Source organism: Pyrgilauda ruficollis, unplaced genomic scaffold, assembly GCF_017590135.1.
Source record: "Pyrgilauda ruficollis isolate IOZ18807 unplaced genomic scaffold, ASM1759013v1 scaffold101, whole genome shotgun sequence".
Taxonomy (NCBI): Eukaryota; Metazoa; Chordata; class Aves; order Passeriformes; family Passeridae; genus Pyrgilauda; species Pyrgilauda ruficollis.
The window spans coordinates 697,316-724,744 of NW_024508213.1; the positions used below are offsets into that span (position 1 = coordinate 697,316).

A 27,429-nucleotide genomic window follows, 5' to 3' on the forward strand; every position below is an offset into this window, starting at 1 on the left:
TAAAATCTGTGGGCCTGTTCTACATGTGGAGGTTTTTTTAGTGTTTCATTATAAAGAGCCTCCTGACTCTGAAATTGGCACTGCTGTGTGCGCTGCCCAGGAAACGTGCACTGCCGGTGTGCCCTCTGAAGATTTGCTACAACCCTCACACCCCTGTGCAACTTTTAGTGGCCCTGTGTTAGATGTGGAAAACCTCTTGCTGGGAGGATGAATATGTCTAATGTTCCTTAATGGCTTTCTTTTGAAATATCTATAACTTTTTTTTGGTAATGTACTAGGCAGGTTGGTTTCATGTGAGAGGTTGTATCTTGTCTCTGCAGTTTCAGAACTACCCTTCTTTGTCATCAGCAAACACAGCAAACAATCAGTAGAACCAGTCATGTACAGATCTGCCACTTTCTCAAAATGGTTTGATGACTAAAATGTGATTTGTCAGTGAAGTCAAATGCGTGCTTTCCCCTTCGCACTAATCTCCTTTGAATGATTAGTTTTGAAACTTGACTGTCAATTAAAACAAGAGTTGGAGCCTGGTAGTCTGGGTGGATGGAACATGCAGCTGAGGTATTTTGGATGGGACCTCTGTTGGTGATTTCTGACAGGAAGGTTACAGTTGGTGCAGTGTATTGCAATTTCTTTACATTATTATTCCAACCATTTCCATTCGAGTTTCTTGTCTTCCATATCTTATCTCCTTAGTCACTTTATCCATTCACCTCTGTTCTTTTACTGCAGACAAAAAGTCTGGTAAATAGATATAGAGTACTCTTGCCTTGATGGGTAGGTTGTGTTGCATAGCACACTGGGTGTATAGGCATCTGTGTTCAGTCAGTTTCCTGATCACTCCCTTCCCAACTCCAGTGAGTTTTTAACAGTTCTTAATGTTTTTGAAAAGTCTCTTAAATAATCACAATACTAAACAAAGGTTTAGTGCTTCTGATCCTGGACTGTGGTTCTGGGAAGAAATAGGTTTTATTGTTACGTTTGGCCTGCTGGGGCTACAAAAGGCTTCCCAGGCAGTACAGTTTCTCTAGCCTCTGGTAGCAGGTGCAGCATTCATCTAAGCTTCAGCTCCCTCTGAACAGGGGAAGTAAATGCTTTCTTCAGGGTGCTGCAGAAAGGTCACTAATCAAAAACTGTCACTTTTTTTTTATTGCCAGATTTTCATAGGTTATGTAATTTTTCAGATAAATAATAATGACATCCTTCCAATAATTAAGTTCATATTTCTGTAGTGTTTGGGAAGTTTTTGAACAAGAATATTGAGACTGCAACAAGGATGCTTCACTGTAAATTTGCTTTTTATTAACTCCTGAAAAACTGTCTTTAAGGGAGGATTAATATCATGTCTGACAGTCATGAAGGAAGGTGAAAAACATCTTGACTCTGCCTTCATTTGATGTGATACTCCTGTTACTAGTGGTTTGCTGCTACTTTAGAAAGTTGAAAGGAGATACTGTCTGATCTGGACAGTATCCCTAGCTGAAAATTACTCTAAAATAGAGATATATTTACCTGTTTAAATGCATGTTGCTATAGGCTTGTTCTGTACCGTCTAAATTTCTTTGAAGAATGAGGTCTGTAGGAAATAAATTTCTAGAGTAATTTGAATTTCTTTGATAATAGGGGAAGAATAAAGGTCAACAGTGCAAATTAATGTGAAAAATCAGCAGAATTTTTTTTTCTTTGTGTGATCATTGTTTTGGCTAAAATTCAAGTTTTTGTTATCTTTTGTGTGTCCTTTTTAGTTTGTCTGAGTACTTGAAAATTGACACAAACTATATGCCAAAAAAGGTTAAATATAAAAATGCAAATTCTCATAATACTTGGTCTTCCTTGTGTTGGTTCTGTGTTGTTACCCCTTCATACTTTATTTCCCACAAATTATATGCAGGTCTTTGTGATCACAGCTTGCTGTAAATGTACTTTTTTTAAATGAACATGGATGCCAATTCCATGATGCTCTAAAGAAGTTGGGGCATTTTTAACGTTGTTAGCTGCAAAATTATGGTTTTGAAAGTGAATTTGGGCAGGCTGAAGAATGGAAGATGTGACTTCTAATGAACATCAAATTATCTGGATGGAAAAAAAGCCTTTCAAAAATTGAATGTGTGAGAAACAGAAGTATGTTTCTACTGTGTAAGTAGTGTTCCAGCCTAAGCAGACCCTGGATATTCAACACAGAGCTTGACAGTTCAGGTTATCAGAGAAAAAGATGCACACAGGCTATCAGTTCAGTGAGGGGAGAAATTACTTCTCCCTTTACAGTTGAGTGAAGAAAAATGTTTCCTGTTCCTTAATGTGAAAGTGCTCTATTTTTAATAGTTTACTTCAGCTATGTCTTCTACTAAAGTGTGACAATTAATAGTTGATGTCCTTTGATAAATCTGAGACTAAAAGAATTTGGTCTTATGCCCTTTGTTCTCTCTTTAAAAAAAAATTTAGGAAAAACTTTGAGGGCACAGAGCAGTCTTGCAACCAGTCCTTCTTTTTGGGTTGATTTTTAAAAGATTTTCATTCAAGCAAGATTTCACTTGGAAAAAAGCATTGTGTCTCATTTCTTGCCATCCTTCTATTGCAAGTTGTTGGGTTAAGGATGTCTTTTGGAGTTTGTATCTTCTGAAGCTGTGAAGTCTGCAGTGGTGTGGATTTGTGGTTATGAAAACATTTGTTCAGAGCGTGACTGATCAATTAAGACAAGGCTTCCTTCTTTAGTTTAAACAGGAAAGGAGCATGGTTGCTTTTGAAGACTCAGGGGAGCAAGTATAAAATGTTTCTCTGGGAATTCTGGTTGGCTTCTTGCAAAAATGCTTCTTGAAATGCATGTAGAGAGGGAAATTGCCTTTCACTTGCAACTTTCTTCTCTTGTGCCAACAAGAGAAAAAAAGTTGTATTTCAGGAGCTTTTTTTTGACCTGTACTTAAACCTATGGCAAGGATTCTAATACTCCAGTGGCACTTGAGAGTTTCTTTGTAGGAGCATGGTAATGATACATTTAAGGTATGTTGTACCTTTTTAGATGCTGGATGCTTTAAATATCTTCCTGGAGTTAAAACAGTGTATGAAACTGCTCAGCATTTCTGGGCTGGAGATGTCTCTCACTTCAGTGTGCATGCTTATAAGTATTCATGGTTAATTTGCACAGTATTTTTATTAAGATTGTCCCTTCCAAGACTCTATGGTATTGTCTGATTTTTTTTTTCCTTCTGTTCCTCATAGTTGTGAGGATTTTGAATTATTCTGAAGACACCACAGAGAGATCAGATTTTCCCCAAAGCATCTCTCCAGAACTGAAAGTTATTAGAAATGTCATATTACTAATCTCCAATATTGCTTTAGCAATTAGGTGGCTCTTAAGTGCTCAAAATCCCTTTACCAGTTAATGATGATAGACTTTTAGCTACATGCATCTCTGAAACGAGTTTTATATCAAAGCTCTGCTTTTACATGATAAGTATAAGTCCAATCTGCTGGCAGAGTGGGGTTTGAAATGCCTTTATGTAAGTTTTGTCTTAAAACTTGTACCAAATAAGTCTAATAGATGACTTACTTCAGAGATTTTTTTTTCCCTCCTTCTGTCAGGATATCTGTTTTGGTAGTGATGAAGAAAATACACTGTTTTTTTTTTTTTTTTTTTTTGTGTGTTTGTGTGTGTTTGTGTAATGATAAACCAAAGTTTGTTTACTTTCCCCCTCCCCCCCTTCCCCTGTCCCAATTATTGTCAGTATCAGCTTATTGTTTTAAAGTGGAAGAATTGTTATAGCTTTACCTTTATGGCTGCCTCCTTCTTGACTAACTTCTCTTCCTCAAGAGCCCAGCTATAGGACATTTCTTAAGCTTCATTACTTGTCATTTTTATACAAACGCTCTACCTTAACATGTTTTTTTCTATGATAAAGTAAGCTAAGTAGTTAATTTTTTCAGGCTTCACTGAATGTCAATTAAAAAAAGTTTGATTAAGGCTCACTTTTGTGCAGATAAACTGTTGGTGGGGAGGGAAAGAAGGTAGAGGTTTGGGGAGGATTGCTTTTGTAAGATAAGATGAAAATGTCTCAATTGACTTCTAGTTAACTTTTTTGTTTCCACCCATGTAATATTGAAGAGATTAATAACTGACTTTTAAGTTCTTTCTCTTATCTGGGTACATGCTTACTATCTTGACTCTGAGTTCTCTCTTCTCTTGAAATTACTGTCTTTACAAGAAATGCTATGGCTTAGAATCAAGTTACCTAAAAATGAGGCTAACTCTTTCCACATGTGTAAATCATTAGTTATTGCAGAGAACTAATAATCATGTGAAACAGTGACTTTTGTTTTCTAAAAGTACTCTACAGCTGTTAAAGTAGTAAATAAATTATTGTAATGCAAATTTTATCTTTCCCAGTACCTTTCTCGACATTTGCAGAATCTTAATTCTGTGAACTTTTGGTCAAATAAAGGTTGGCTTCAAAAAAGCCATCCTTAGAGTAACTGGGAAATTCTTTTGTTGTCAGCATGAACTAATTAGTATCAAATTGCTTGGCTTTTAGCACTTGCTAAGTGAAATCAAATTAAATTGCACATGTCTATTTGTTTCCAAAATAATAATTTTGGATGTTTGACAAATGGGCTTGCCTTTGTTATCACACACTCATTCTGGGATAGTTTCTCCATTCAAAATGAAAATAAGGGTGTCTATGAATCTAATCAGAAGATTAACGAGGTAGCTTTGTATTTAAGTATTTCAAGGAGATAGGGCCTAATTATGTCCTTAGGTGCCTTAGACTCTAGTCATGCAAATTAAGAGAAATTGAATATTTCTTCTCTTACTGTGACATGTTTTGTTTGAAGTAAGAACCCATCCTGTACAGTGTGAGATGGATGGCAAAACTGGCTGTTAGTCTCCTCTGCTTTTTATGCCATTTAGTTACATACGTGTGTGCCAAAAAGTGAGGCATTCCACAGGCCATGCATCACCAGGGAGGTGAAGGGTTGTCTGGTTTTCAGGCATATTTGTCAGTTGCATTTATTGCAGTTAGGAAGTGTATTTTATAATAAATCATCTATTGCTGATGTGGCTGATGGGCTGATCAGAGATGAGGCTCAATGTTGCGGTTCGTCTACAGCCCAAGTTGTATTTACCATGAATGGCCTCACAACAAAGGGACTGAATGCACAGCAAGCACCAGTGGGGCAAGCATGTCCAGGCACTTTGCTTTTTTAACAATTAAATGTCATCAAAACTGCACATAATTGATTTGAGCCTGCTAAGTGTAGCAGTGAAGCAAAACTCAATGCTTTTTGTGACTGCAGTAAATTAATGGTGGAAAATATGTCTGGAGAAGAGTGATGAAGTCTAGCGTGCTTGCTGCTTTTCAAGTTGTTTTTGAGGAATAATTGATTATCAGTTGCTCTTTCCCCCAGACTTTCCTGAATCCACAGAATAATGGCTTTCTGGCAGAGCACACGGCTCAGCTGGCAGCTCTGAGCAGGCGGGTGGTGCCAACTTCTGCATGGTGCAGGGAATGGCCCAGGGCCAAGCAGTGAGCCGTGAACTCTGGATATAGTTCTTCTGCAGGTCATTGTGGAGGCACTGAAGTGAATTCTGCCCTTAACACAGCCTTTTGAGTTAAAAGGAAAACTTCATTTACTCAGGTTCTTATTTGTGCTGGCAGATTGGCCAAACAATTTAATTCAGGCCTCTTTCTTCAGTTAATGCTTAAGAAAGGTATGAATCATGTTACAGCACATGGCTGTTGTGCCTTCATTTTGAAGGCTTAAAATTCTCTTACAAACAAATTATGTTAGGAATAGCTGTTCTTCTTTTAAAAAAAGAATCTGGGAAAACTCTGAATACAATACTTAACTGTGTGTGTGTAGACTTCAGTGTTGGAAACATTTAATAAAGAAAAGCTTAAATTCTTGATTTAAGCAGGGCTGAGAAAGTGAATGGGCCAGAATATGTTAACTGCATGGAAAAGCTAGCTGTAGCTGGTGCTGAATATTTGACTGTAATGTTGTTCTGTAATGTTCTACTAACTTTGTATTTTAGATAGTTTGAGTAATGTCTACAGTATACGTTCCTCCAAGGGTTTAAAAACAGAAGTTGAAAATCCTTTTCTTTACAGTCACCATCTCAAGATGGAGAAGAAATGTTACTAGGTAATATTTTAATGTATTGAATTATAGAATTCTCACAGTTTTGCCAGGTTATTCTTGAGTTGTCTGAAAGCAGAGTTGTCTTAGCAAACGGCACCTTAATTGGTAGACCAAGGCACATATCTAGTGTACTCTTAATAAATCTTTATTATTATTCTTAATACTTAAGTATTACTCAGAACAGGACTGCTATCAACCAGCAGATAAGCATTCACACGAACTTTAGCACGTTTTTTTTTTGGGTTTTCGCTATCTGATTTTGATAAAGCCCTTTTTCTTCTTGTTTGCTTCTATATAAACCTTATCAGTGGTAATTTCATTAAAAACTGTTTAAAAGATGAAAATTTGTTTGCTTGTGAGTCATTGGCAGACTAATGCAAGAACTTGATAAGATCATGAGTAGGAGGAAGAGAAATCCACACTTGGTTTTCTTGCACTGCAATGAAATTTGGCAGCCTGAGGATTAAAGAATTTAATTTCTTTATTAATACACTTTTCAAGATGGATGACATGCAGTGTGTTTTTCTAGGATAAGAGAAGTATTGATTGCCAGAACAGCTATTTCATTTTCTGTTCTCTCCCTTGAAGCTCTTCTCCCTATGAAAGAAATATGTTTCTGTATAGTTTGCTGATTCTGCAACAAAAGATCTGTTAATCCAATTTTTTTTACTTATTTATTTTTTAAATTTTAGTTTTTAGCTGGGGACATTTTTATGCTTCTGCTATGGTATTTGGTTGTATCAAAGTACCATGAGAGACCAGTGGAAAAGGAGAAATACCTTTTTTGTCATATTAGTCCATGTTGCTGCGTAAGGTGCTGTAAAACAATTAAGAATTTCCCATAATAACCCTGTGTTAGCTTCTGGAAAGGCAGGCTTCTGAGATGAAACCTGTTTTTACTTTTACACAGAGATCATATGATGGAAATCTAGTTTGTTGCTAACAAATTCTCTTTTTTTGTTACAAAAGTTCACACTTTACTTGTATTGCAAGTTAGAAAGACCTGTTTGAAAGTTCAACTGTAAGAATTATACAGTCATAGACTAGATTGGGTTGCAAGGGTCCTTAAAGATCATCATGCTCCAACTTCCCTACCATGGGCAGGGACACCTCCTGCTAGACCAGGTTGCTCAAAGCCCTATCCAGCCTGGCCAGGAGCAATTCCAGAGCTGGGGCATGCACAGCTTTTCTGGGCAAGCTGAGCCGGTGCCTCACTTCCCTCACAGGAAAGAATGTCTTCTTAGTATTGCATCTAAACCTGCCCTTTCCAGTTTAAAACCATTCCCCTTCCATATCACTACATGCCTTTAAGCATTAGACACCTGGGAAATTAATAGAAAAAATGGCACGTTTCAAAGTTTTGTACCTTTTTTAAAGTATTAAATACATATTGTGGTTTGGATTTGCTCATCCTTTGTTTCCCTTTTTCTTGTGTGTTTGAAAGGTTTCATGAAATATGTGAAGTTTTTTTGTTCTGGTGGGGTTTCTTTATTTTGTTAAATTATATAAATTATATTCAGGGCAATTTTGGTGTAGAAGTTAGGATGTATTTTCTCAACAATGTTTTCTTTGGGGTCAGCAGGAATTACAAAAATGCAAATGATTTTACTACCAGAAAATTGAGTTTACTTATGTACTTTTTCAAATGTCTTGCACGTTGTTTTCAGGTCAGCCTGGTAGATCAGATTTAGTAGATCTTCCAATGTCTAGGAAAAGAGTGAAGCCTTTCAGGGCACAAAATCCTTTAGTTCTAAGGTCTCTGAGCAGTCAAGGTGGCTGTTCTCATGACCAGGTTCTCCTTTTGATGGCATAACCCTGCTTGCTACCTTGACTGGACCATGCCCTCCCAGTACATTATCCAAATATTTTTGCTGTAGTGTGCCCTCAGCTTTGCTAGCTCTGCCACATGAAGAGGATTAGTGTAATTGAACTAGCAGAAGACCGTCTGTTGAACATCTGAGTTCACATGTCAGTGCTTGCATGCTCTTGAGCTTCACAATTTTTGCTTGGGTCATAGCTAACTTAACTGCACGCCTTGGATTCCAGACTCTAATGTAATGGTTGCTTGTAAATCCTTGGAAGCGTCTTCAGTGGAAAATGAAACCAAAAGCTGAAAAGTGGTACTCTGTTGGCACTCTGTAAGAGATTAATAGATATCTTGATGGAAGGATGGAAGGATGAGAAGCTTATCTTTAAAGTATTCTTTGATAGTTTTGAGTCACTACTAGAAGAGCTGAGCTCTGTCAAAGCAGAGCTCCTCCTTTGTTCTCTGTTCCGTAGATCCCTGATGAGGAGCACCTGGACAGAAATGATCTGTGTCCACCAGCTCTGCTCCTTCATTTTTATCCTGTGTTCTGGTGTTCTTGCTTGCTGAGTTGATTGCTGTTGGAAAAGGCAGAACTTTTGGTGGCATTGTGCATTGGGTTTATTTTCTTTTGTATTCAGAATTAGATATATAAAACTCATTAGAAATAAGTGATAAGGTTTTTGGAACAATTTTTCAGCTGTAACTAAACATATTGTCAATGTGAATGTGTAAGAATATCCTTTTGTGTGCTGAACCGGTGTCGAAAGCGAATTAAGAATGCAAACTGCAGAGAGTCTGATATGAGAACAGGGAAACTAATTTTAATTTAGTCCTCTATTGAAAAGCAGACATGTCTTGTTTATCAATCGCATGGAGGAACAAGGTGGTATTTTTCTTCCAGTAGATCTCTCATTTGTGTTCCCTGAGCCATGCTACATACACTGCTTCATACACTATATTTTTAACCCTAGCTACAGAAATTAATGCTAGTGTTTAACTGGTAATAAAGCCACCTTGTCATCAAAAGGGTACAAGATTTCAGTACCTCTTTTAAGAGCTGGGAGCTCTTAAGGTCATACTGAACTTTGCCGAGAAAATGCGTTGTCATGAGGCATGCTGTTCGACTTTTAAGGGGATGAAAGTGTGAAAACTAAGCTAAGTAAAAATAGCCAATCTTTTATTTTATCTCCAAAGGAATGATTTTTTTAAGGGAACTAATATTTACTTTCTCTCATCTGGACTATGTATTATTCATACTGTTATATAGCTTGTAGATATTCATGATTCAGATTCATTTTGGACTTCAGAGCAGATTTATTTTTTCTTGATCCTGCTGGTGCAAAGCTCTTGGTTTCTTTTCATTTTGGACAACCATTCCTTATGATCTCTGCTTCCTTCCAGGAAGTTATGGTAGAATTAATCCCAAGATGCTTTTCCATTATTAAACCTGAGTACGCGGGGGATTTTTTGGTTGTTTTTTTTTTTTTGTTTTTTTTTTTTTTTTTCCTTAAATGCATGTGTTTGGGTTTTGTGAGTGTGAGTAAACAGTATATTATATTCTCTTTTCCCCATCCCTTGAGAGTCCCAGATGAGCTCCTTTCTTCTGAAAAGTGTATTGACTCTGCTTTAGTTGTGCACGTTCTGCATTTTTTTCCCTCAAATTGATTTATCTTAGCACTCACTACAAATTTTCCTGTAATTTAACCTGTGTGGATCTAAGCAGATACAAAGGACTAATTGGTTAAAAAGGAGAAGCATTATATTTTGTTCAGAAGAGAGTCCTTTTAATATGACATCTGAGGATTGATAGGTTATATTCTCCAGATGACCTTTTGTATTATTTCCTTGCCTCGTATATTCCCTCTTCTTGATATGGTTGAGATTCTGTTGGTTGTAGAGGTAGGTGCTCCCCAAAATTATTCCTAAGAATTGCAATCAGATGGGTAAACCGCTTGAGAAATACTGTGTATTTTTTGTCGGGAAGGCAGGCAAGAGAGAAAACAGCATATATACTGAAATAAGAACTACTGTTCCTCTTTTAATTTAAATCATACTATGTAGAGAAGTGAATTAAAAAAAAAAAATCAGTAAACTGTTTTAATCCAGACACCCAGTGGAATGCAATATGTGTAGGAAAACTGGACTAAGAAATATAGATCAAACAGGATAGGAAAAATGTAATACTTTAACATTTTTGAGTTGAAAGTGAGAAGATGCAGGCATAGGTTCATCCCTGTATAAAGGGCCACTAAGAAATAGAAGATGCTGCTTGCAATCCACAAAGCTGGAAGTGTGGTTACCAGGGTACTATTTCCAAATACTATATTCAATAGATAAGTCTTGAATAATAGTTGATAAAACTTTGTATCCTAGGCTTAAAAAGTCCACTCTGCTTTTTACTTAGCAGTGTCAAGGGTATCTCATTATTCCATAAATCCAATTTTATTATTAGTTAAAATATTTCTGAAAAGCTCTGTGAAAGAATATTTGAAAACATAAAACTTGAATTGTGTTATTTCTCTTCAGTGAGGCTAGCAGCAGTGGTTTGTAGTCAGTGGAATGAACTGATGGTTAAGACAGAATCAATATCTTCCATTCAAGTGTAGTGTAAATACAGTGTATGAGTTTCTCTGTAAGTTTATCTTTGCCTCAAGCAGGTTGATTTCATAAATGCAAGATCTTCCTGTGTCCAAAAATAATCAATAAACTTGTCTGTGTACACTGCTTCAGGCTTACTTTAACCAAGGATTGAACCAAGATCATTCTCAAGTTGTTGTTTGTAGCTGTGCATTTAATAAGATGTTCCTATTACTGTATCTGAAGAGAATTGAAACCAAGAGCCTGATTAACAAGCAATTTACTTGAAATGCTTTTCCTTAAGAGAATTTATGGCTCTTATTTTAGGTTGTGGATTTTAACAAATTTATTATTGTTTTTCACCTATTTGAACATAATTCTAAAATTATAAGTTCCTGCTTATGAAGGACAATTCACCTCTTTCATCTTTAGCAATGGGCCAGTTGTTTTCACTAACTCAACCAGAAAAGAGAATTCTCGTGGTGGTAATGAAAGCAGCTGATAGAAAAATAACCACAATAATTCCAACCAATTTATTGCTTTGTTTGCTTATGAAGGGAAACTCTTGGCCATTTTTCTGTGTATAAGAAAGCTTAAACGCTGCCTCTATATAATCTCAGCATTATTTGCAAATATGTCCCCTTGCAACAAATGGTTAGCACTGGATATATAGCTGATAATCAGTTTTTGAGTGGTTTGCCATAAATGCTGATGGTAGAGGGGTCACAAGTATGAGAGAGTGTAAAATGAGTAAATTTCTCTGCATGTGGCTCTGAAGCAGTAGCAGAAAATAGGCAGAGTGTTTTAGAGAACAACCACCTGGAATTATCATGTATAGATTTTTCAGCTAATGCTTGTGGTAAGCAACTCCTTTGTATAATACCAGCAGTTAAAAATGTGTCATGAAAGGGAAGGGGACAGGATTGGAACAGATTGTGATGTTAGGTTGAGGAGGTAGAGCTATTGACTTTCAAAAGCAGTATCAGAGACAATTGCTGTAACCTACTCCTGTTTGTGTTGCAGCTTGATTCAGTGGTACCTGATCAGTTTGAGCATCAAAGAATTCTACTCTGATTTTAAGGACTGATTAATCCTTTTTGAGGGAAGGAGTGTGGGTGTGTGAGTGGAAGAGAAAAAAGGAAGAAGGCTGGAGACATCAATCAATACTGCTTGGGACTGGCAAAAAAGTATCAGACACTTGGCTTTTGGAAAGAAGCATTCAGTGACTGGAGAAGTTAACGTGTGTCTCCCCCTTCTTAAACTGTTTGTAAATGTTCCTTTGTGTGTTTCTGTAAATTTAGGGGATTTTCTCTTTCTGGATTTTCTCTAGCACTTCTTTTTTTCAGCTTTAATCTCAGTTTGTGGATAATATCTATCAACAGAATAACACACACTATAAGAGCAGGTGATCTAATCTATGTCTCTGTCTTTATCTGTGCTTTCCATCAAGTGAAAAATAAATGAGTTTTCAAGGGATCTATGTGTTTAATAATAAACCTTTTAAAGCTGCTGTTATCTAAAACATATGTATCCAATAGTGAGAATTAAGTGTCAAAGACTTACTTTGAATTGTTACTTGGTGGTTCGGAAGTTTTTTCTTCATTTTCTCTCGGAAGTTTCAGGTTTTTTTCTGGTTTTGCATGTGTGTATCAGGCTTTTTTTTAGGCTTTCCTCCTGACCCAGAAAACTCCTTTGATGGACTATCATGTTCTTTCCTTTCTTATTAGTCCCCCTCATTCTGCTTTTGAATCTGTTGCTCAATTCAAAATAGATTTCAGTGTGTCATCTTTGACAAGCTGTTTGAAAGAAACTAGACAATGTAGCAGATAAGGGCAGATCAGATTATGACTTCCCTGAAGGAAAGGCTATATTGTGAATTTAAATATTTGTAGCTCCTTGTGGGTTAAGATTAGAAAGCCTAATTTCTCATGGCCTTAGTTTATAAATGCTTCTGCTTGTGTAGTTCTGTTACCCATTGTAGTCTTAACTGAAATATTAAATTATGGTAAAGGTGCATCTAGGCTGCAATTCAACTATATCAGTTTGGGTATGTGAGTCAAAATATAAGGAATTTTGACAGATCATATTTACTCATTAGTCTAGAAATAGCTTTTGAGTTATTAGTCTGTGTGAGAAATGTGCTACACACTACTTCTCTGAAGCTCAGTTTGTGACACTCAGCTTGTGTATGATGGCTCAATATTTTGGTGCTTTTTTTCCCCAGAATAGAAGCAAAATGGGGTAAGGCATTAGAGCAATGTGTGGGATTCTAAAACGTGGTGGCTCTAATTTTTTGGACAGCGTGACTGGTCTAAAAAGTCAAGCCAGTTGACTGTACCCACTTTATTTATCCACACTCTTCAAAGCAAGTCATTGAAAAGATAGGACATTCTGACTCATGTAGATGAATTCGTCCAAGTTTGATGAAAAACTTGTTTCTTATTCTCTAAATATTTTAGGATCTCTTATCTTTAAGGACTTTTCTAATCCCTATGACTATTTATTCTACTAGCTAAAATTGAGAATGCTGCTGTGGCTTTGGTTCAAGATGGTTATTATTATTGTTTTTCTTAAGTTTTGTGAGTTCTTGTTGCTCCTTAGGGTTTGATTTGGTTGTTTGTCTTTTATTCTTTGTGTTAATGTATCTCTTAATTTTGTTATTTGCTCTTGTGCTGTGATTGATTTCAACTCTTCTCTCTCTTGCCAGAGACCAATTAATTTTTTTTTTCTTCTATCATCTAGTAGAAGTTTAAATTTGTTGTACTTTTGAAAGTGTACTTCGTCTCTTACCCTGTGCCTCCCCCTAGTTTTCTGGTTGTCATGGATTGACACTGGCACAGTGCCAGTGCTCCTATGAGAGGTGTATTCTCAAAAATGGTTACTGTGAGATGTGACCCAGGAACAGAACAAAGCAGGCTTTAACTTGGGAATGGAGGGAAAAAAACAACACTTTATTAATCTACATAGACACAAAAGGAAGGGGAAAACTACACTCAACAATCCACAATAGAATACTTTCGAAACACTCTTCCTCTTCCCCCCAGTCTTCTAATATTCAAATCTCCTCTAACATATTAATACTCAATTTAATACCCTCCTTTTACACAAGCACCCCCCAGTCCATCAGGAGAGAGGAGCCTCCCTCCTCTACCATGGGCCTCTCCAGGAAACACAGCAGAACTTCTGTGCTTCTATGTCACACACGGCAGCTGCTCGAAGAGAAATCTGCCATGGTGACCATCTTCCTTCCATGTCCAGTGCTCTCACTACTGTCTATGGATCTAAATTACTCCTTAGGTTTTTTAAGAATGCTTTTCGCCCAGTTCTAAGATGTGGCCGCTTCCCACTATTTGGGACTCCTGTCCCCCTCATATTCACTTCCCTGGGGCCTGGGGCTCAGGAACGGAGATTCTTCGCTGAAGGCTGAGGGTTCCACCACACCCTCCCCCTCAGTCTCTGTTTCTTCGACTTTTCCTCGTGGCCTTATCATTCCTGGCGTCTGGCTAGCCGCTTCTCCTAAGGTGCAGTCTCTGGGCTCCGGCTTCTCTTTCTCAGGCCGCAGGCCTTTTCCCCCCCCCCACTCAGACACAGCTGGGGGGGGGGAGAGGTCCGATCTGCTCACCTGCTAGACTCCAAAGAGAAAGTCTCTCTGGGAGTGCTCTGCTTTTAACCCCTGTGTGTTCTCAGAAGCGTATCTGAGTCCCCAGTGGCCACACCAGGTGCCAATCTGAAATTTGGCCACTGATTGGTTTGACTATAACTTCCCAAACCCTTACTTCCGAGTCAAACCATAACACTGGTACAAAGTAAGTCTGTGATTAACTCTCTGTACATGCATGTATGTTTTTGTGTGTGCATATATATGTATATATGCATTCATGCACATCATACACATCAGTACAAGGAGTCTTTCTCCTCAAATCCTTTTATTTTCTCACCTACTTTGGGCAGACTTAAATGTCAGTATATGGTCATATATAGTGAGAAGAGGTGGAGAGCTCAGTGTTAAAAATAGTGGGGTAGTATGTGTTGTGAAAACACTAGACGATAGGAGTGACATTTTGCTCTTGTCTGTTATATACCTTTAATGACTTCCAAACTAGATGATGGCTTTGATCTCATCTTTTGACATTTTTTAACCTTAAGGTTGATATTCCATGTATTCAAAGGTATTCTAGAGAGTGGTAGCTCATAAAATTCTGCAGAATGGTTTAAATTTGGCTTGAGTTAGGCAGCCTGAAAGCAGAGTCTGGGTTAGGAGTAATTTTTCCTGTTGGAGTCTTTTGAGTTGTTAAATTTCAAGACTTTTTCATGTTTTGGTAGGTTTGAGAGCAGCAAAAAAGCTTTCTACACTGCACTTGGCTTAGCTATCATGCTTGGATCAGGCTTTAATTCTGGCTCTCTCCCTCTTAGGTCAGTCTCTATGATGAGGGCTCTTTATGGAGGTTGTGTGAGATCATTGCTAAGGGTGCACAGCTGCTGACCTCTCCTCTGAGGGACTGCAGATGAATAGGCCATAACTTCAGCAGCCTTTTGTTGTTAGGCCTTAGCATCTGGAAGGAGGTTTTCTGTCACCGTGATACTTTATGAAAAATCCTCTGCTAGGATTTTTCCCCTCCTGAGGAGCTGAGGGCCTCAGGAAAGAAATGTAAAAAATAACTATCTGCTGCTGTGGAATGCAACAGGTGCAGCTGTGATTGGTGCATGTTAATTATTTCTAATTAAGGGCCAATCACAGATGCAGCTGCATCAGACTCTGAGAGTCACAAGATTTTGTTATTCTAGTCTATTCTTGTTCTTTGTAGCCTTCTAATAATTTTCTCTCTGTTCTTTTAGTATAGTTTTAATGTAGTATTTTAGTGTAATATATAAGATAATAAATCAGCCTTCTGAAATAGAGTCAAGCCTCGTGTCTCCACACATGGGGTGTTTTCCACAACAGTTTTCCATCTCTCTTCAGAATGAGCTTAACTCCAGTGTGCCTGCATGGTGTGAAATCGCCTTGCTGCTTGCAAGTGTGCAGAATTCCTTGAGTACCTCTGTAAATTGCCAGTCTTTTCTAAATTTTTTTCCCTTTGGTTTTTTCCATGAATAAGTTTGTGTATTGTTAACTTTGTGCACTCCCAGGCCTGATAGATATCTGATACACAGTGGGAATATTGAATATTTTGCACACAGGGCCTAAATTGTAGCTAAAGAGCTCAGTTTATACTCTTGGTGTAACATTTGCCTGAAATTACTGCTTCCCTCTGTGCCTTTCAATCTGCCTTTGCTCAGGGCTGAACTAACAGTATCCCAGCTTGAAGGACTACTTTTTCTGAGAGAACAGACAAACTAATACAGCCCAGATTGGAAGAAAGGCAGTGCTGTGTGTCAGGAGCAGCAAGGCAAAATGCCTGATTTCCTGCCTTGAAGCTCTGGGTCTGTGTGTGGTCAAAATTTTACTTATAGTGCTCTAACATTAGCTTCCTATAATAGGATTAGTTTGACTGTTAACTTCAATAGACAAAAAACCTCCAATCTTTTTCCAGTTGGTGCCTTATTGCAGAATGGTGTCTTTCAAAAGAATCAGTTTTGTTCTGTGTTGAGCAAAGATAAAAAGATATGCATTGTCTACTTCAGGTAGAAATCTTAGTACTAAAGTTTGGCAGAAAAAAATTGAAGTATAGATGTCTGTTATCTCAGTAGTGATTAAGATTTCTTCTTTCTGATGTAGGGGTCTGTCTTTCACACTTCTTGTCTTGTTTGTGATAGGCATTTGTTTCATTGTGGGATTGAGTTTTGATTTAGTAGTCCAGACTATTGTAGATGAATGATGCTGTCCAAGTCTGGCAAAAATCAAAGGTGTTATTTGCAATCATCAGTGTGAATTTTGTAGTATAGAGCCTTTAATGTTTAATGCATTAATAGATATAATTTTTTGTCAGAATTTTTGAACTGGAGTAAAACTTTACACTACACTAGCTGTGGACAATAATTTTTTTTTAGTAAAAATCTGCAGTTAAACGCAGATGCCGAAAAGAGATACTCTGTGTACTGTGTCACGTGCCCAGAGCTGCAGAGACCTGATCATAAATCCTAGTGTTGGGATGGAAGGAAAATATGCAGAGAGTTATTGAAGGCAGAAGTCATCTGTCAAGCACAAGCTTTCTCTGAAGGTTATTTAATTAGAGGAGTTACTAAGTAATTTTTCAGACTCCTGGGACTTATTCCATCTCTTTGTGTTCAAAGATGACCTCCTTGAAAGAGGTAGAAGGAAATGGTTTCATTGTTTTTCAATGCCTTGATTTCTGAATCTGAAGATTAACCTTTTTCCATTTTAAAAAAGTCAAGATTTTTGTATCAGCCTTGCTTCCCCCCCCGCCCCCCCCCCCATTGTTTTCTTAGAGACCAACACAATGCTTTTGCATTCTACAGAAAAGTTTCAAAACACGGCAACTTTAATTCCTTTATCTCAGTCTCCCTTTACTTTCCTTATGCCTGTGGTAACCTTCCATTATGGCTGAGAAAATGTGGTGTGGTGTTGTGTTGCTTTATTGCAATGTAGCTCTACAGATCTCATCCAGCAAAATGTTCAACTTGTTAACTGCATCTTGTTTGGGGTTTTTTTTCTCCTTTCTTTTTCCTTAATGCAAGATAGTTTTTCTTGGTTCAACAATTTCTATGTTGTTTTGGTATAATATATAACCTTTCCCCTTTGCTAACAAACTGTAGACGTGACTGTCACAGCAGTTTTTGTTTTAGATGTAATGGCATTTCTGATGTTCTTTTGATCTCAGTTACATTTGCAGGTTTAATATTTATAAAATAAAACTAAGCAAAAAGGATTTTCTTCCAATTGCTTTCCGTTTCTGCTCTCTGTGATTGAAGATGCATGTACAAGTTATGGTTTTTTTTTTTTTTTTCTTTTTTACTGCATCTGGTTCTTGTATTGCTGGGGAGCGATTTTCTTATTGTTTCATTCAGATGTATATAGGTGGAGACTTACAAATGCCTGTGTTATTGGAATACTTCAGTATACTTACAGTTTTGAATGCATTCATGTTGAGTTCTGCTTATTTACTCAGTACTTCAACTTTTATTTCAATTAATTAACCCTGGACTTCCAGAAAATATGACACTTTCTCATATAAGTAAATATTAAAACAAAATTTTGCTCTGTGCTTTCCCCTTTCTTCCTGTGCTAAATCTTTTTCTTTTTTCTTTTCTTTTTTTTCTTTTCTTTTTTTTCTTTAACGAGTCATTCTTTAGAGAGCTAAGAGCAAACAGTGATGAGTTTGAATTCAAAGAGGATTAGGGATAGGACTTTGAAATACAGCCTAATTCCTCAGACACTTCTGATATTGTAGAATTAACAAGAGGTGGCATTAAATCATGCCTGAGCATTTGTTGAGTAATTGCCTTCTTTCAAGGAAGGGAAATTTGTAGTGGTTTTGAGTGATGGGTAGTTTAATGTTGTAACTAAACTTGTAATCCTTTACTTGTAATGGGAATACCCTTTCAGCACTCTTTCCCTGCTACCCTAGCTTTGCATCCAGTACCTCAGATAATTAAGTGGTTACTCTTGTGGTTTAAAAAATCCCACCCAGGGAAATGATACATTCATACCTCTCCCCAGCTCACTGTCAAGCCAAATGAGTTGGATGAGCTGATGTGGCACACCAGTGTCTATAAGGGGAGCAGTGGGGACAGTCCAGCAGGGAACGGAGATGTGATCAGGTGTGAACAGCCCCTGTCAGCAGCAGCTGCCTTGTCAGAGTAAGCAGCCCCAGCTCCATGTGTGCTGTGCAAAGCATTGCAGCGGTTTAGGATGATGTCGTCCTGCTTTCTCTCTGTTACTGAACTAGTTGTTCCATGGGATCTTTCATCTGCTCTAAGTAGAATCAGCTGGGACCATTAAAGAGGAGTTTAGTCTAATCTCATAAATTTTTTGAATTACATGGTTTCTGTACCCCTTGGATCTGAATTGAGGCCTGTGTAGTTGTATTCACCTACTTGAACGTTCAGGTTTCACGTCTTGGAAAGCACTCGAGTGAGAAAATGAATGTGCACAATAATTCTCAAACAAGAGCTATGGACTTTGAAAGAAACACAGTGGGCAGGTACAGTTTGTATATCAAGCCATGTCCTGTTTGGAAGCTGTTGCCACTTTTTCTTCCTTCTCCCATTCCAGAAACTCATCAATTAAAACAAAAAACCCCAGAAAACAACAATAAGAAAAAACAAACAAGAAAGAGAACTATTACTTGCAAATATTAGAAGTTATGGGATAGGAATGCTATAAGTATTGCTGCTGTCTAAATATGTACTTCAAAGCACTTTTTAACTGACATCAGACATCATAACAAAATGTTCCTTGGAGGTGAATATACCAGTAAGATGTTTTTATCAAGTTGCAAATAGTAAAGTTTTATTTCTCAACCTTACCTTTTTGCTGTTGGAGTTTTGGGGTTTTTTTTTTTGCTTGCATATCTAACAGATCAGCTCAATCAGCTCCTTTTGATTGATGATATTTTGTGATTAATATGTTCTTGGATTTTTTTTCCGAATGTAGCACAACTAAAAGAGCAATTTAAGCACTATTACCACTGAGTGTGTACTTACTGTATAAATCATGTAACTGTGTCTGCACGAACAAATACTTTTGGAATAGAAGGCTGTTTTCAACATTTTATTTTAAAAAAAACCCATGAATTAACTTTTCAAGGAAATGTCTTTTGTCAACATCAATATTTCCTTTTGGAAACTAAAATTGAGTGATAATATCCTTTGATGTTCTCCTTAATTGAAAAAATCACTGCAAATGATTTGTGATGTTTTATTTTCATAGTTTGTGGCAGGTAGTGCAGACAAGTGAGGTTTTTTTGAGACATGATAAATTTAACAGGAAATACTGGGTCCTGTTTGTGACCTGCTGCCATTCTTAGAGGTGCTTATTCCTTGCTTTCAAAGCTTCTGGTGCACTTGAGATTATTCCCTTCTATCAGTCCCAGTACCCTTATATGTTTCTCCTACTCTTCTTCCCTCCCCTCTCTTCTTGCCATCTATCCTTGTACATTTATGCAGCCTCATGAATCATGAGGATTGAGTGATCTTAGAAAAAACAGTAAAACTTTTTAACGGCTGCTCTGCAGTGTTTTTGTCCGTTTGTGTTCTGTCTGGTGTATGAGACCTTCTCACTTCTGCTGCTTCTGTGGAGAGGTGACAATCAAGCCAGAAGAGACCCATTTTGCTTTTTGCTGCTTGGGCACTGCACAGCAGGTGCTGATTCTGCTTCTGTCTGTTGTCACCTCTATGGAGATCTTTGGTTGGCAGGGCTTCTTTTGGCATGAAAGACTTCAATAGAAGTAGCCTCTAGCAAGATGATGTGTTCTTACCCACACTTTGTCTGTGTGTGGGGGGGTGTCATTGCATTGTCTTGACTGTCAGTCTGACAATCTCTTCAGCTCTAGCAGTGTTTTTTCACTGTAGAGATAAAGGAAATGAAAGGGGTGTTCTAGTTTCTGGGGTTTCTGGTTTTTTTTTGTTTCCTCTTTCTGGTGGTATATTAGATTGTCAGTTTTGTAAAGCAAGTAATGTTTAATTCTCTGCTTTTCTGGTAGGTGATAAGGTTGTTTTGACATTTATCACTAGAGTGGATGAAGTCTCTAGGCAAAAGGAAACATGGTTTATTAGAGGTCACCTGGAGCTGGGTGCCTGAATTCTCACAAAGCTGTATAAGTGTTGTGGGTTTGGTTTTTTTTAATTTATTGACAGGTACTTAGAGAAAAATTTAGTTTTTTGTAAAATACTGAAATACAGTCTAAAATGGTATAGCATTTGTGGGCTAATCAGTTAATCCAGTGTATGTTATACCAATGTGGGTATTTGGGAGAGAAGTCATGCTATTATTTTTAGGGAACTAATGAAAATTTGAAGATAACCTAAACTATACTTGCATGCAAATCTTCATATTTAATAGCTTATGTATACTTACTTCTTGAATAGCCTGACCTGCCCTGGGGTTTTCTGTTGCTCCTTGGCTTTTGTCAGTTGAATAGGTCTATTTTGTCCAGAAATTAAGTTGAACCCAGATTTCCAGTTGATCCCAATTGATGTACGAATAAGTCTTCAATTGCAAAGTTGGATCAGACCTTCCTCAGAGAATATGTATACTTGTTGTATACTTGTTTTCCAGAAACCGCAAATAAAGCATTATTTTTGTTTAATCCCATTCTAGGTTTAGAAAATGACATGTTTTATGGTTGTTTTAGTACTTTGTAAAGTGCCTGTAAGCTACAAAATATGTACTTTGCACTAAGTTAAGGTAACATTTACAGAGAATAGTAGGACACCAAGGCATTTAATTTTGTCTAGAGAGTACAGCTTATAGTAATTGCCATTTTCAAAGTGTTTTGAGTGTATTGACTGAGAGTATGTCTAAACACATATGCTATATATGGAGCTATCAAGGTACAATCTTCTTGATGCTTTTCTCTGGCTGCTCTTTTTTTTTTTTTTTTTGAGAATACAAAATTGTCTTCTTATGAGGGCTGTATGTGTTCCTTCTGCTGGAAGTTCCTATTTTTGTTCTGAGTACTCAAATAGATTAAAAGAATGTGCCTTTGACAGCAATTTACTTACACTGAGTAAATGAGTAAGAATGAAAATTAAATTGTCTTTGCTGTAATAATTTTGGACACTAGCAGTGATAATCAAATAGTGCAAAGTATATAGTTTTTCAGTGTTTTTGCTTCACTTCTTGGTGTGCTTGGAAATGTCTGCTTTAGTATGCTAAGCAGGTTGGCAGTCAGAGGAAGTTAACATTTTTTATTGGAGATTTCCTGCTTGTCTTTTCTGTAAGAAGCAGCATTCCAGGCATTTTCAGAAGATACTTTTTCTCTGTTTTGTATAAAACATTTTTGCTGAGAAGGGAAGAAGTGGGTGCCCCATAATGTAATTACATTAAATTGCTAGAGTGCTTGCCTGGCACACAGGAAAGCTGGATTCATTTACTGCAGCAGGAGATACTGGAGTTGTGTTTCTGGAGACTCCTTGGGAGGCAGAGTGAGTGCTGGGTCAGAAGTCAGGCTGAGCTGGACACTGAACTCTGCTGAAGGTCCTCCTGTGTTGGAAGGAACTGGTGCTTCAGAGCTTACTCTGCTAATGTGATGGGTAATTAAAAGACTGTGAACTGAATTGGGGTGGGGGAAGGACACATAGTAAATATAGAAGGAGATACTAAGAAGTAGCAAAGAACCTTGGGCTTACTATGTCAGTGTCTTAGCTGTCAGAGTCTCCTTTGAGTCTTTTTCTTAGGAGAAGCCTTTATGCTTAGTTTAGGGATGTAAACTTCAGTAGGCATTACACTGTTGCAGTGTCAAGTGCTGCTCCACACAACATGGAAGTGCTTCTGTGTGTCTGGTCCTAATTATGTGGTCAGACCAGAAGTGTATGAAGTCCTGAGAGGAGTCATCTCGCAGTGAGAGCACCCCTTCCAAACCCATCAATTGGTGTGACTGTTCTGTACTGCTGGGTGCAGCACAGCCTGGTATTAGTGCAGCTGGATCAAATGCTGCTCTTTGAAGGTGCTGCTAGTATTGACCTTCCTCTTAGAAAATCAGCACTAGAAGAAAATCTGTCTGCAGTAGCCCACACCTAAAAACAAGTTCTAAAACAGATATTAAGACTGAACATGTATTTTGTTCAACAAAAATACATTTCTCAATTATTTTCTCTGAGAATCTACCTGACCAGGTAGACAGCACATAACTCCCAGACATCTCTTATGCCCAAATGTTGCATGCTGTTCAGCATCTAGGTTGCCTGTAAGAGGAATGGATTGTACTGCGAGCACAGTCAGCTCCCACTTGAGTTATTTCCAAACTCAAGAGCTTTTCAGAGATCTGTGTTGAGTTGCTACTTGTAAGGTCTGTGATATCTTAATGTATCTACGGATATTTCATGTTGTTAAGTTGTTCTCTTGATAGGAAGCCACTGTGGGGTTGAAATCTCTGCTATAATGAGATCTAGTTCGTAGCTGTTAAATGTCAAATCCGTGATACTTGAAACTATAATTAAAGGGAAAAAAGTATTGTGGGACAAAAATAAGAAAACAGTAGTAGTTTTAAGTGTGATTTTAATTTTTTTTTAATATAGAAGCAATACCTATGGACCTGGAACAGTTTAAAATTGGTTTTGATGCCAAGTGAAATAACAACTGACGAATTTCTTTACAATGCTTGTAAGGAATATAATATTCAATGCATACAAATATACCAAAACTAAAGGGAAGTGGTCTAGAAGATTTAAATAATGGTAGTGAAATAATCCACTAATGTACATCTGTGCATAATTACAGCTTTCTAAACTCAAATTGAGTACTCTTAACTTTCTCATGGAATACGATCATGTCTTGTTGTATATGTGTAGAAATGCTGTGAAAAATGTTTGAATCCTGCTTTGAATTTGAACTACCTCATCCTTTGCCTGCAGCAGAGCAGCTGCAAATGTGTAACTAATCATTTCCTGAAACAATTTTTTTGAGTCTAGTTCTCAGAAACTAGACTCAAAAAAGCTTGATGTTGCATCTTCAACATATCTCGAATTCAGTCTTCCAGCTAGTCTTAATGGAGTGAGTGAGTTGAGCAGGGAAAGAAAAGTGAGCTGTAGTAGCAAGGTTTGTCAGTAGATGTGGGCTTTCTGCGGCATGCAGAGCTTACTGTGTCCTGAAAGAAAAAGTTGTGGCAACTCTGTGATTAATCAGCCTAAAAAACCTCCACCCCACCTTCAGATTAGTCAGTTTACCATAATGAATTGTGCAAGGTTATGGCTGCAAGGAATGTTTTAACAAATTGTTAAATAAATGTGCATCCCTTAGTTTCAGAGCTTTAGGAATAGCAAAGGTATTTAGAGAATTGAATTAAATAAATAACATTTATTTGTTAAAAATATTACCATAATATCTTTAATATTTCCCACGGAATGGACTGGAAAGGTTGCATTTTGGTTTTTTGCATGTCTTCTACTACTGAATCAGAAAATAATGGGAAGTAGTGACATGATGTGTAAAATTAAAATATGCCAAATGCCTGCAACACTTGCATTTTAGCTGGTGTCCACTTATTTTCTTGTTGATATGTGTCCAGGCCTAAGAAAATAATGACATGCGCAATGGCTACAAGGTTTTATTCTAGTGGTGTTCTGTGTGCATCTAATGTGTGGTCAATGTCTGCTAGTTGGCAGATACCTTTTTATTTTTCAGTAACTTCCAAGTGATTGTCCATGTGCATTTACATACCAAGCTGTAGCCTGAAAATGCCAGCTCTTTTTAAAAATGTTAGGAAAATATTATTTTAAAGTATTGGTAGTATTTTAATGTAGAAAAATACAGTAGCCTTTTCTTTTTAATTTTTATTCATTAGATCTCCTTCTTGTGCTCTCATGATGAAAGAGCTGTGCCTCCTCTTAAGCAGTTTAAGTTGCTTTCAATCTCCCCTTAAGCTTAGCTTCCTGTATGAATGAGTTTTGTCAGTGCCAGCATTGTTGTCTTCTACCAAGAAGATTACTCCTCAAAAGCAAGTGGCCTTTTAAGATCACATTAGAAGTTGGGATTTTGTTTCACTCGAGGCAAGCTGAAAATGCAACTCTGTCTGTAGTGGTGGCAACATGGTAATGCCATTTGAACATATGATTAATACCTATATAGCACCAAATTACCATGCTGAAGCACTTTGCAATCCATGTTATAAAGAAACTGGGTGTGTTTATGCCTATGGTTTCAATAGCTGCTTTCATCTCTTTTCATGCTCTCGGGTTCTTGCTAAAGCATATAACATTGTTTTGCACCTAAAAAGTAGGGGTTTCCTACATGTACCTTCCAAAGTCTTAATTGGATGAAAGTTAGTGCTTACAACAGTGTGTCAGTTTTAACTAAGTTGCTGATTTTAGAGCCCCAAAGTGCTAACCTAGGGCACAAAGTTCAAGGTAAATATCCCTTAATGCCCCATACTGTCCCATCACAATGCTGTTTTATAAGGAGTCTTAGGAGGCAAGCTGAGCATGAAGCAATATACAGTGACAACTTCAATCCTGGCAGCTTGGCTCACGTCAAAATGTCTGATGGCTGTACCAAGTAGTTTCCTGAAAGGGTCAAATTTATAAGAATTCAAAATGGCATTTAACCATATGATTTCTGAATCTAACTTTGCCTTTGGCAGTTTGTTTGTTTTATAAAAAACAGAACACAACAGCAACAAAATCCAAAGGGGAAGCACTTGATAAATAATTATTCTCATTGGCACATGCACCTTACCTAGAAGATTAATGGGAAGGCAGAGTTTTACCCCAAAGACTTAAAGGGAGAGGGACAATGAGGAAGCACTCAATAGTTTGTTTTGTTTAATTACAGGAGAAACCCTTTCATTATTACTTTTATTATTATTTCTACTGTTTAGCAGGAGTTTTGCATTTCTTTTTCAACTTACATGTGTTTTAGATTCATTACAGTCATCTGGAATAGTAAAGAACTTCATTGAATTTTGCAGCTACAGTTGATAACTTGGATTTCAGTGTTTCTGTAGTGTCTTTAAAATGGTGCACAAAGCCAAATAATGATTGAAATACAGCTTTCTCAAAACACAGCAAGTATTTATTTCACTGTTCTGGTGGGGCTCTGCGCAGTGACATATAATTTCCCTCAGTGTGAGTCACAAACATTCTCTTGAGATGTGTCATGTGGTTTCAGGAGTGTGTTTTTGTGTTGGTGTGGATTTTCTTTGTTATTTTTATTGTTATTGTCCTAAAGCTTTCTCTAAACAGAGGTATCAATTGATATCCACAAGGCACAGTAGCCCAAAGGATGTACCAAAATGAGGATATGTAGTAATGTAGTATAAGAACCTGTTAAAATTCCTTCTCTTCTTCTCTCATGCATCTCTTCTTGATGCATGATGCTATGAAAAGCATGCATATATATATATATATATAGCAGTACTCAATTTTTAACCGATTTAGCTGTATTTCTTGGGGGCAGGGGGGAAGAGTCTGTATTTAGTTTTTAATTTCAGTATTTCAGAAATATTATGCTTTTTTCAACATATTTCTAAATATTGTTGCCAACTTAGCACTTAAAGACTTAAGCTGAATTTACATTGGAGGGTTCTGAGATGCCTGGGGACAAGCTGAAATGGTGTCGTTTGTGGTTGAAATGTTCCCCAGCATAACTTAGGCCTTTAACTCCAACTACTTACTATTCCATCAAAGAATTCTCCAGATGTGGCTTAGGAGCTGGGACAGCAGAGATATTTTCCAGTCTGTACTTCATACACCATCACCCTGCTCTGGAGACTCTGGCAGATTTCTGTAAGAGATGAGAATTGTTCTGCACTGCTTGGCTTCAGTGCACTCAGTGATTAGTATAGGCATAGTGTTGTATCTTCTTGCATGCTGTAGTAAAGGTCTTGTCTTTCTCAGGATACTGCCAATATAACTGGTTTTATAGATGGGACTCTTTTGGTGCAGATTTAGAAAAGGAAATGGAATTTCTTTTGGCAAGTGTGCAAGAACAACAGAAGCTGATGGCACTTAAATCAATTGGCTAAGTGTAGTGTGCAAACTGGCATACAGTCCATGCAGTTGCTAGTTTTTATGTTTTAAAGTTAGCCTCTTCTCCATTTCCAAATGCTTAATGGGGTAATTCCAGCTTCATATTTGTATTTTTGTGCTGATAAGAATGCAAAAGTGTGGTGGTCAGGGATTTTTTTTTCTTTCCCTGTTGAAATCAAAATGAGTTTTATAGGTTCAGAATAAATGCTGGAAATTGGAGGAGGGTGTTGGTGAAACTATTTGCCCCCCACCCATCTAAATCATCAATATCTCTGCAATCACAAATCCAGCAGAGTTGCATGTGAAGCCCAGCATAAATTCCAATGATATTAACACATGAAAATATTTTGGAAGTATTTTTCCAATAGTAAGGCTACCATTCTGGATATAATTGCTAGATAACATGATCTCTCTTTTCAAATAAATTTCTCTTTAGGCTGTCCCTTGTTAGAGCAGGGCTTTCTTCAGGTCTTGCTTAACCTTTTTGCCCATGTAGTTCCTTTGAACATAACTGGTTAAAAGAATTCCATCTTTCCTAATAGATTTCCTTTTTTTTCCAAAGAAGAATTTTTACATAAATTAACTGCAAAAGTCTGACTCAATTTTTGTTGTGTTTTTCAAGGAATGGAGAGAATAATCATTGTTTCTCTTAAAATCCTCATTTTCTTGCAATGCTCTAAGTTTAAAATCTGGAAAAACGAGTTTACTTTGAAGACACAAAACTAAATTAAGATTATTTTAAAGATTATGTACTTTTTTTCAGGAGGACCCAAATGATATCGACCCCAAAAGGAAAGAAGTGCGTGGCAATGATGTGGAAGACAAGGCACAAAGTGTGGAGACACTGCCTCCAGGTACTGCAGTAAGATTTGTTATGAAAGATCCATAGCCATAAAACATTTATCAGTGAAAGTCATAAAACACTGCAGTTGTTCTGATTCTAATAATTCTTTGTTTGAAAGTGCTAGAATTATTTTAGCACCATGTACTTCTCTGTGCTTATAGCTTCAGCATCCTTAAATCTTACCTGCTTCACTGCTCCTTTGAGATAAAACAATAGGGAGAGTGGTTCTTTGCTAGTACGTTTGTGTTGTCCTTCAATAGGTTTGAGATTATGTAAAAGCCTCTGGTACAAAAGTAGTCCATTTCTTTTGGTGGATGATGCTGGCAGGCAACAGACAAGTCACCTTGGGACTGTTATTTTGACTGAAGATTCAGCCAAGGTTCATATTTTTTAGTTTTTTTCCTAGCTTTTGATTTGGCAGATTTTCCTAACTGTGCTGCTGGTGTACTTTATTTTTTCCTCATGCTTGCTCAGTATTTGT

At 37.2% G+C, this 27,429-nt stretch overlaps 1 protein-coding gene across 1 annotated transcript in view; it reads left to right on the forward strand.

The window, feature by feature from the left end:
• GALNT2 (polypeptide N-acetylgalactosaminyltransferase 2) overlaps positions 1-27,429 on the forward strand; it is a 90,238-nt gene that overhangs the window by 23,512 nt on the left and 39,297 nt on the right. Inside the window, exon 2 of the mRNA XM_041468830.1 lies at positions 26,868-26,958. Coding sequence (XP_041324764.1) covers positions 26,868-26,958 — 91 coding nt within the window. The remainder of the gene's footprint in view (positions 1-26,867; positions 26,959-27,429) is intronic.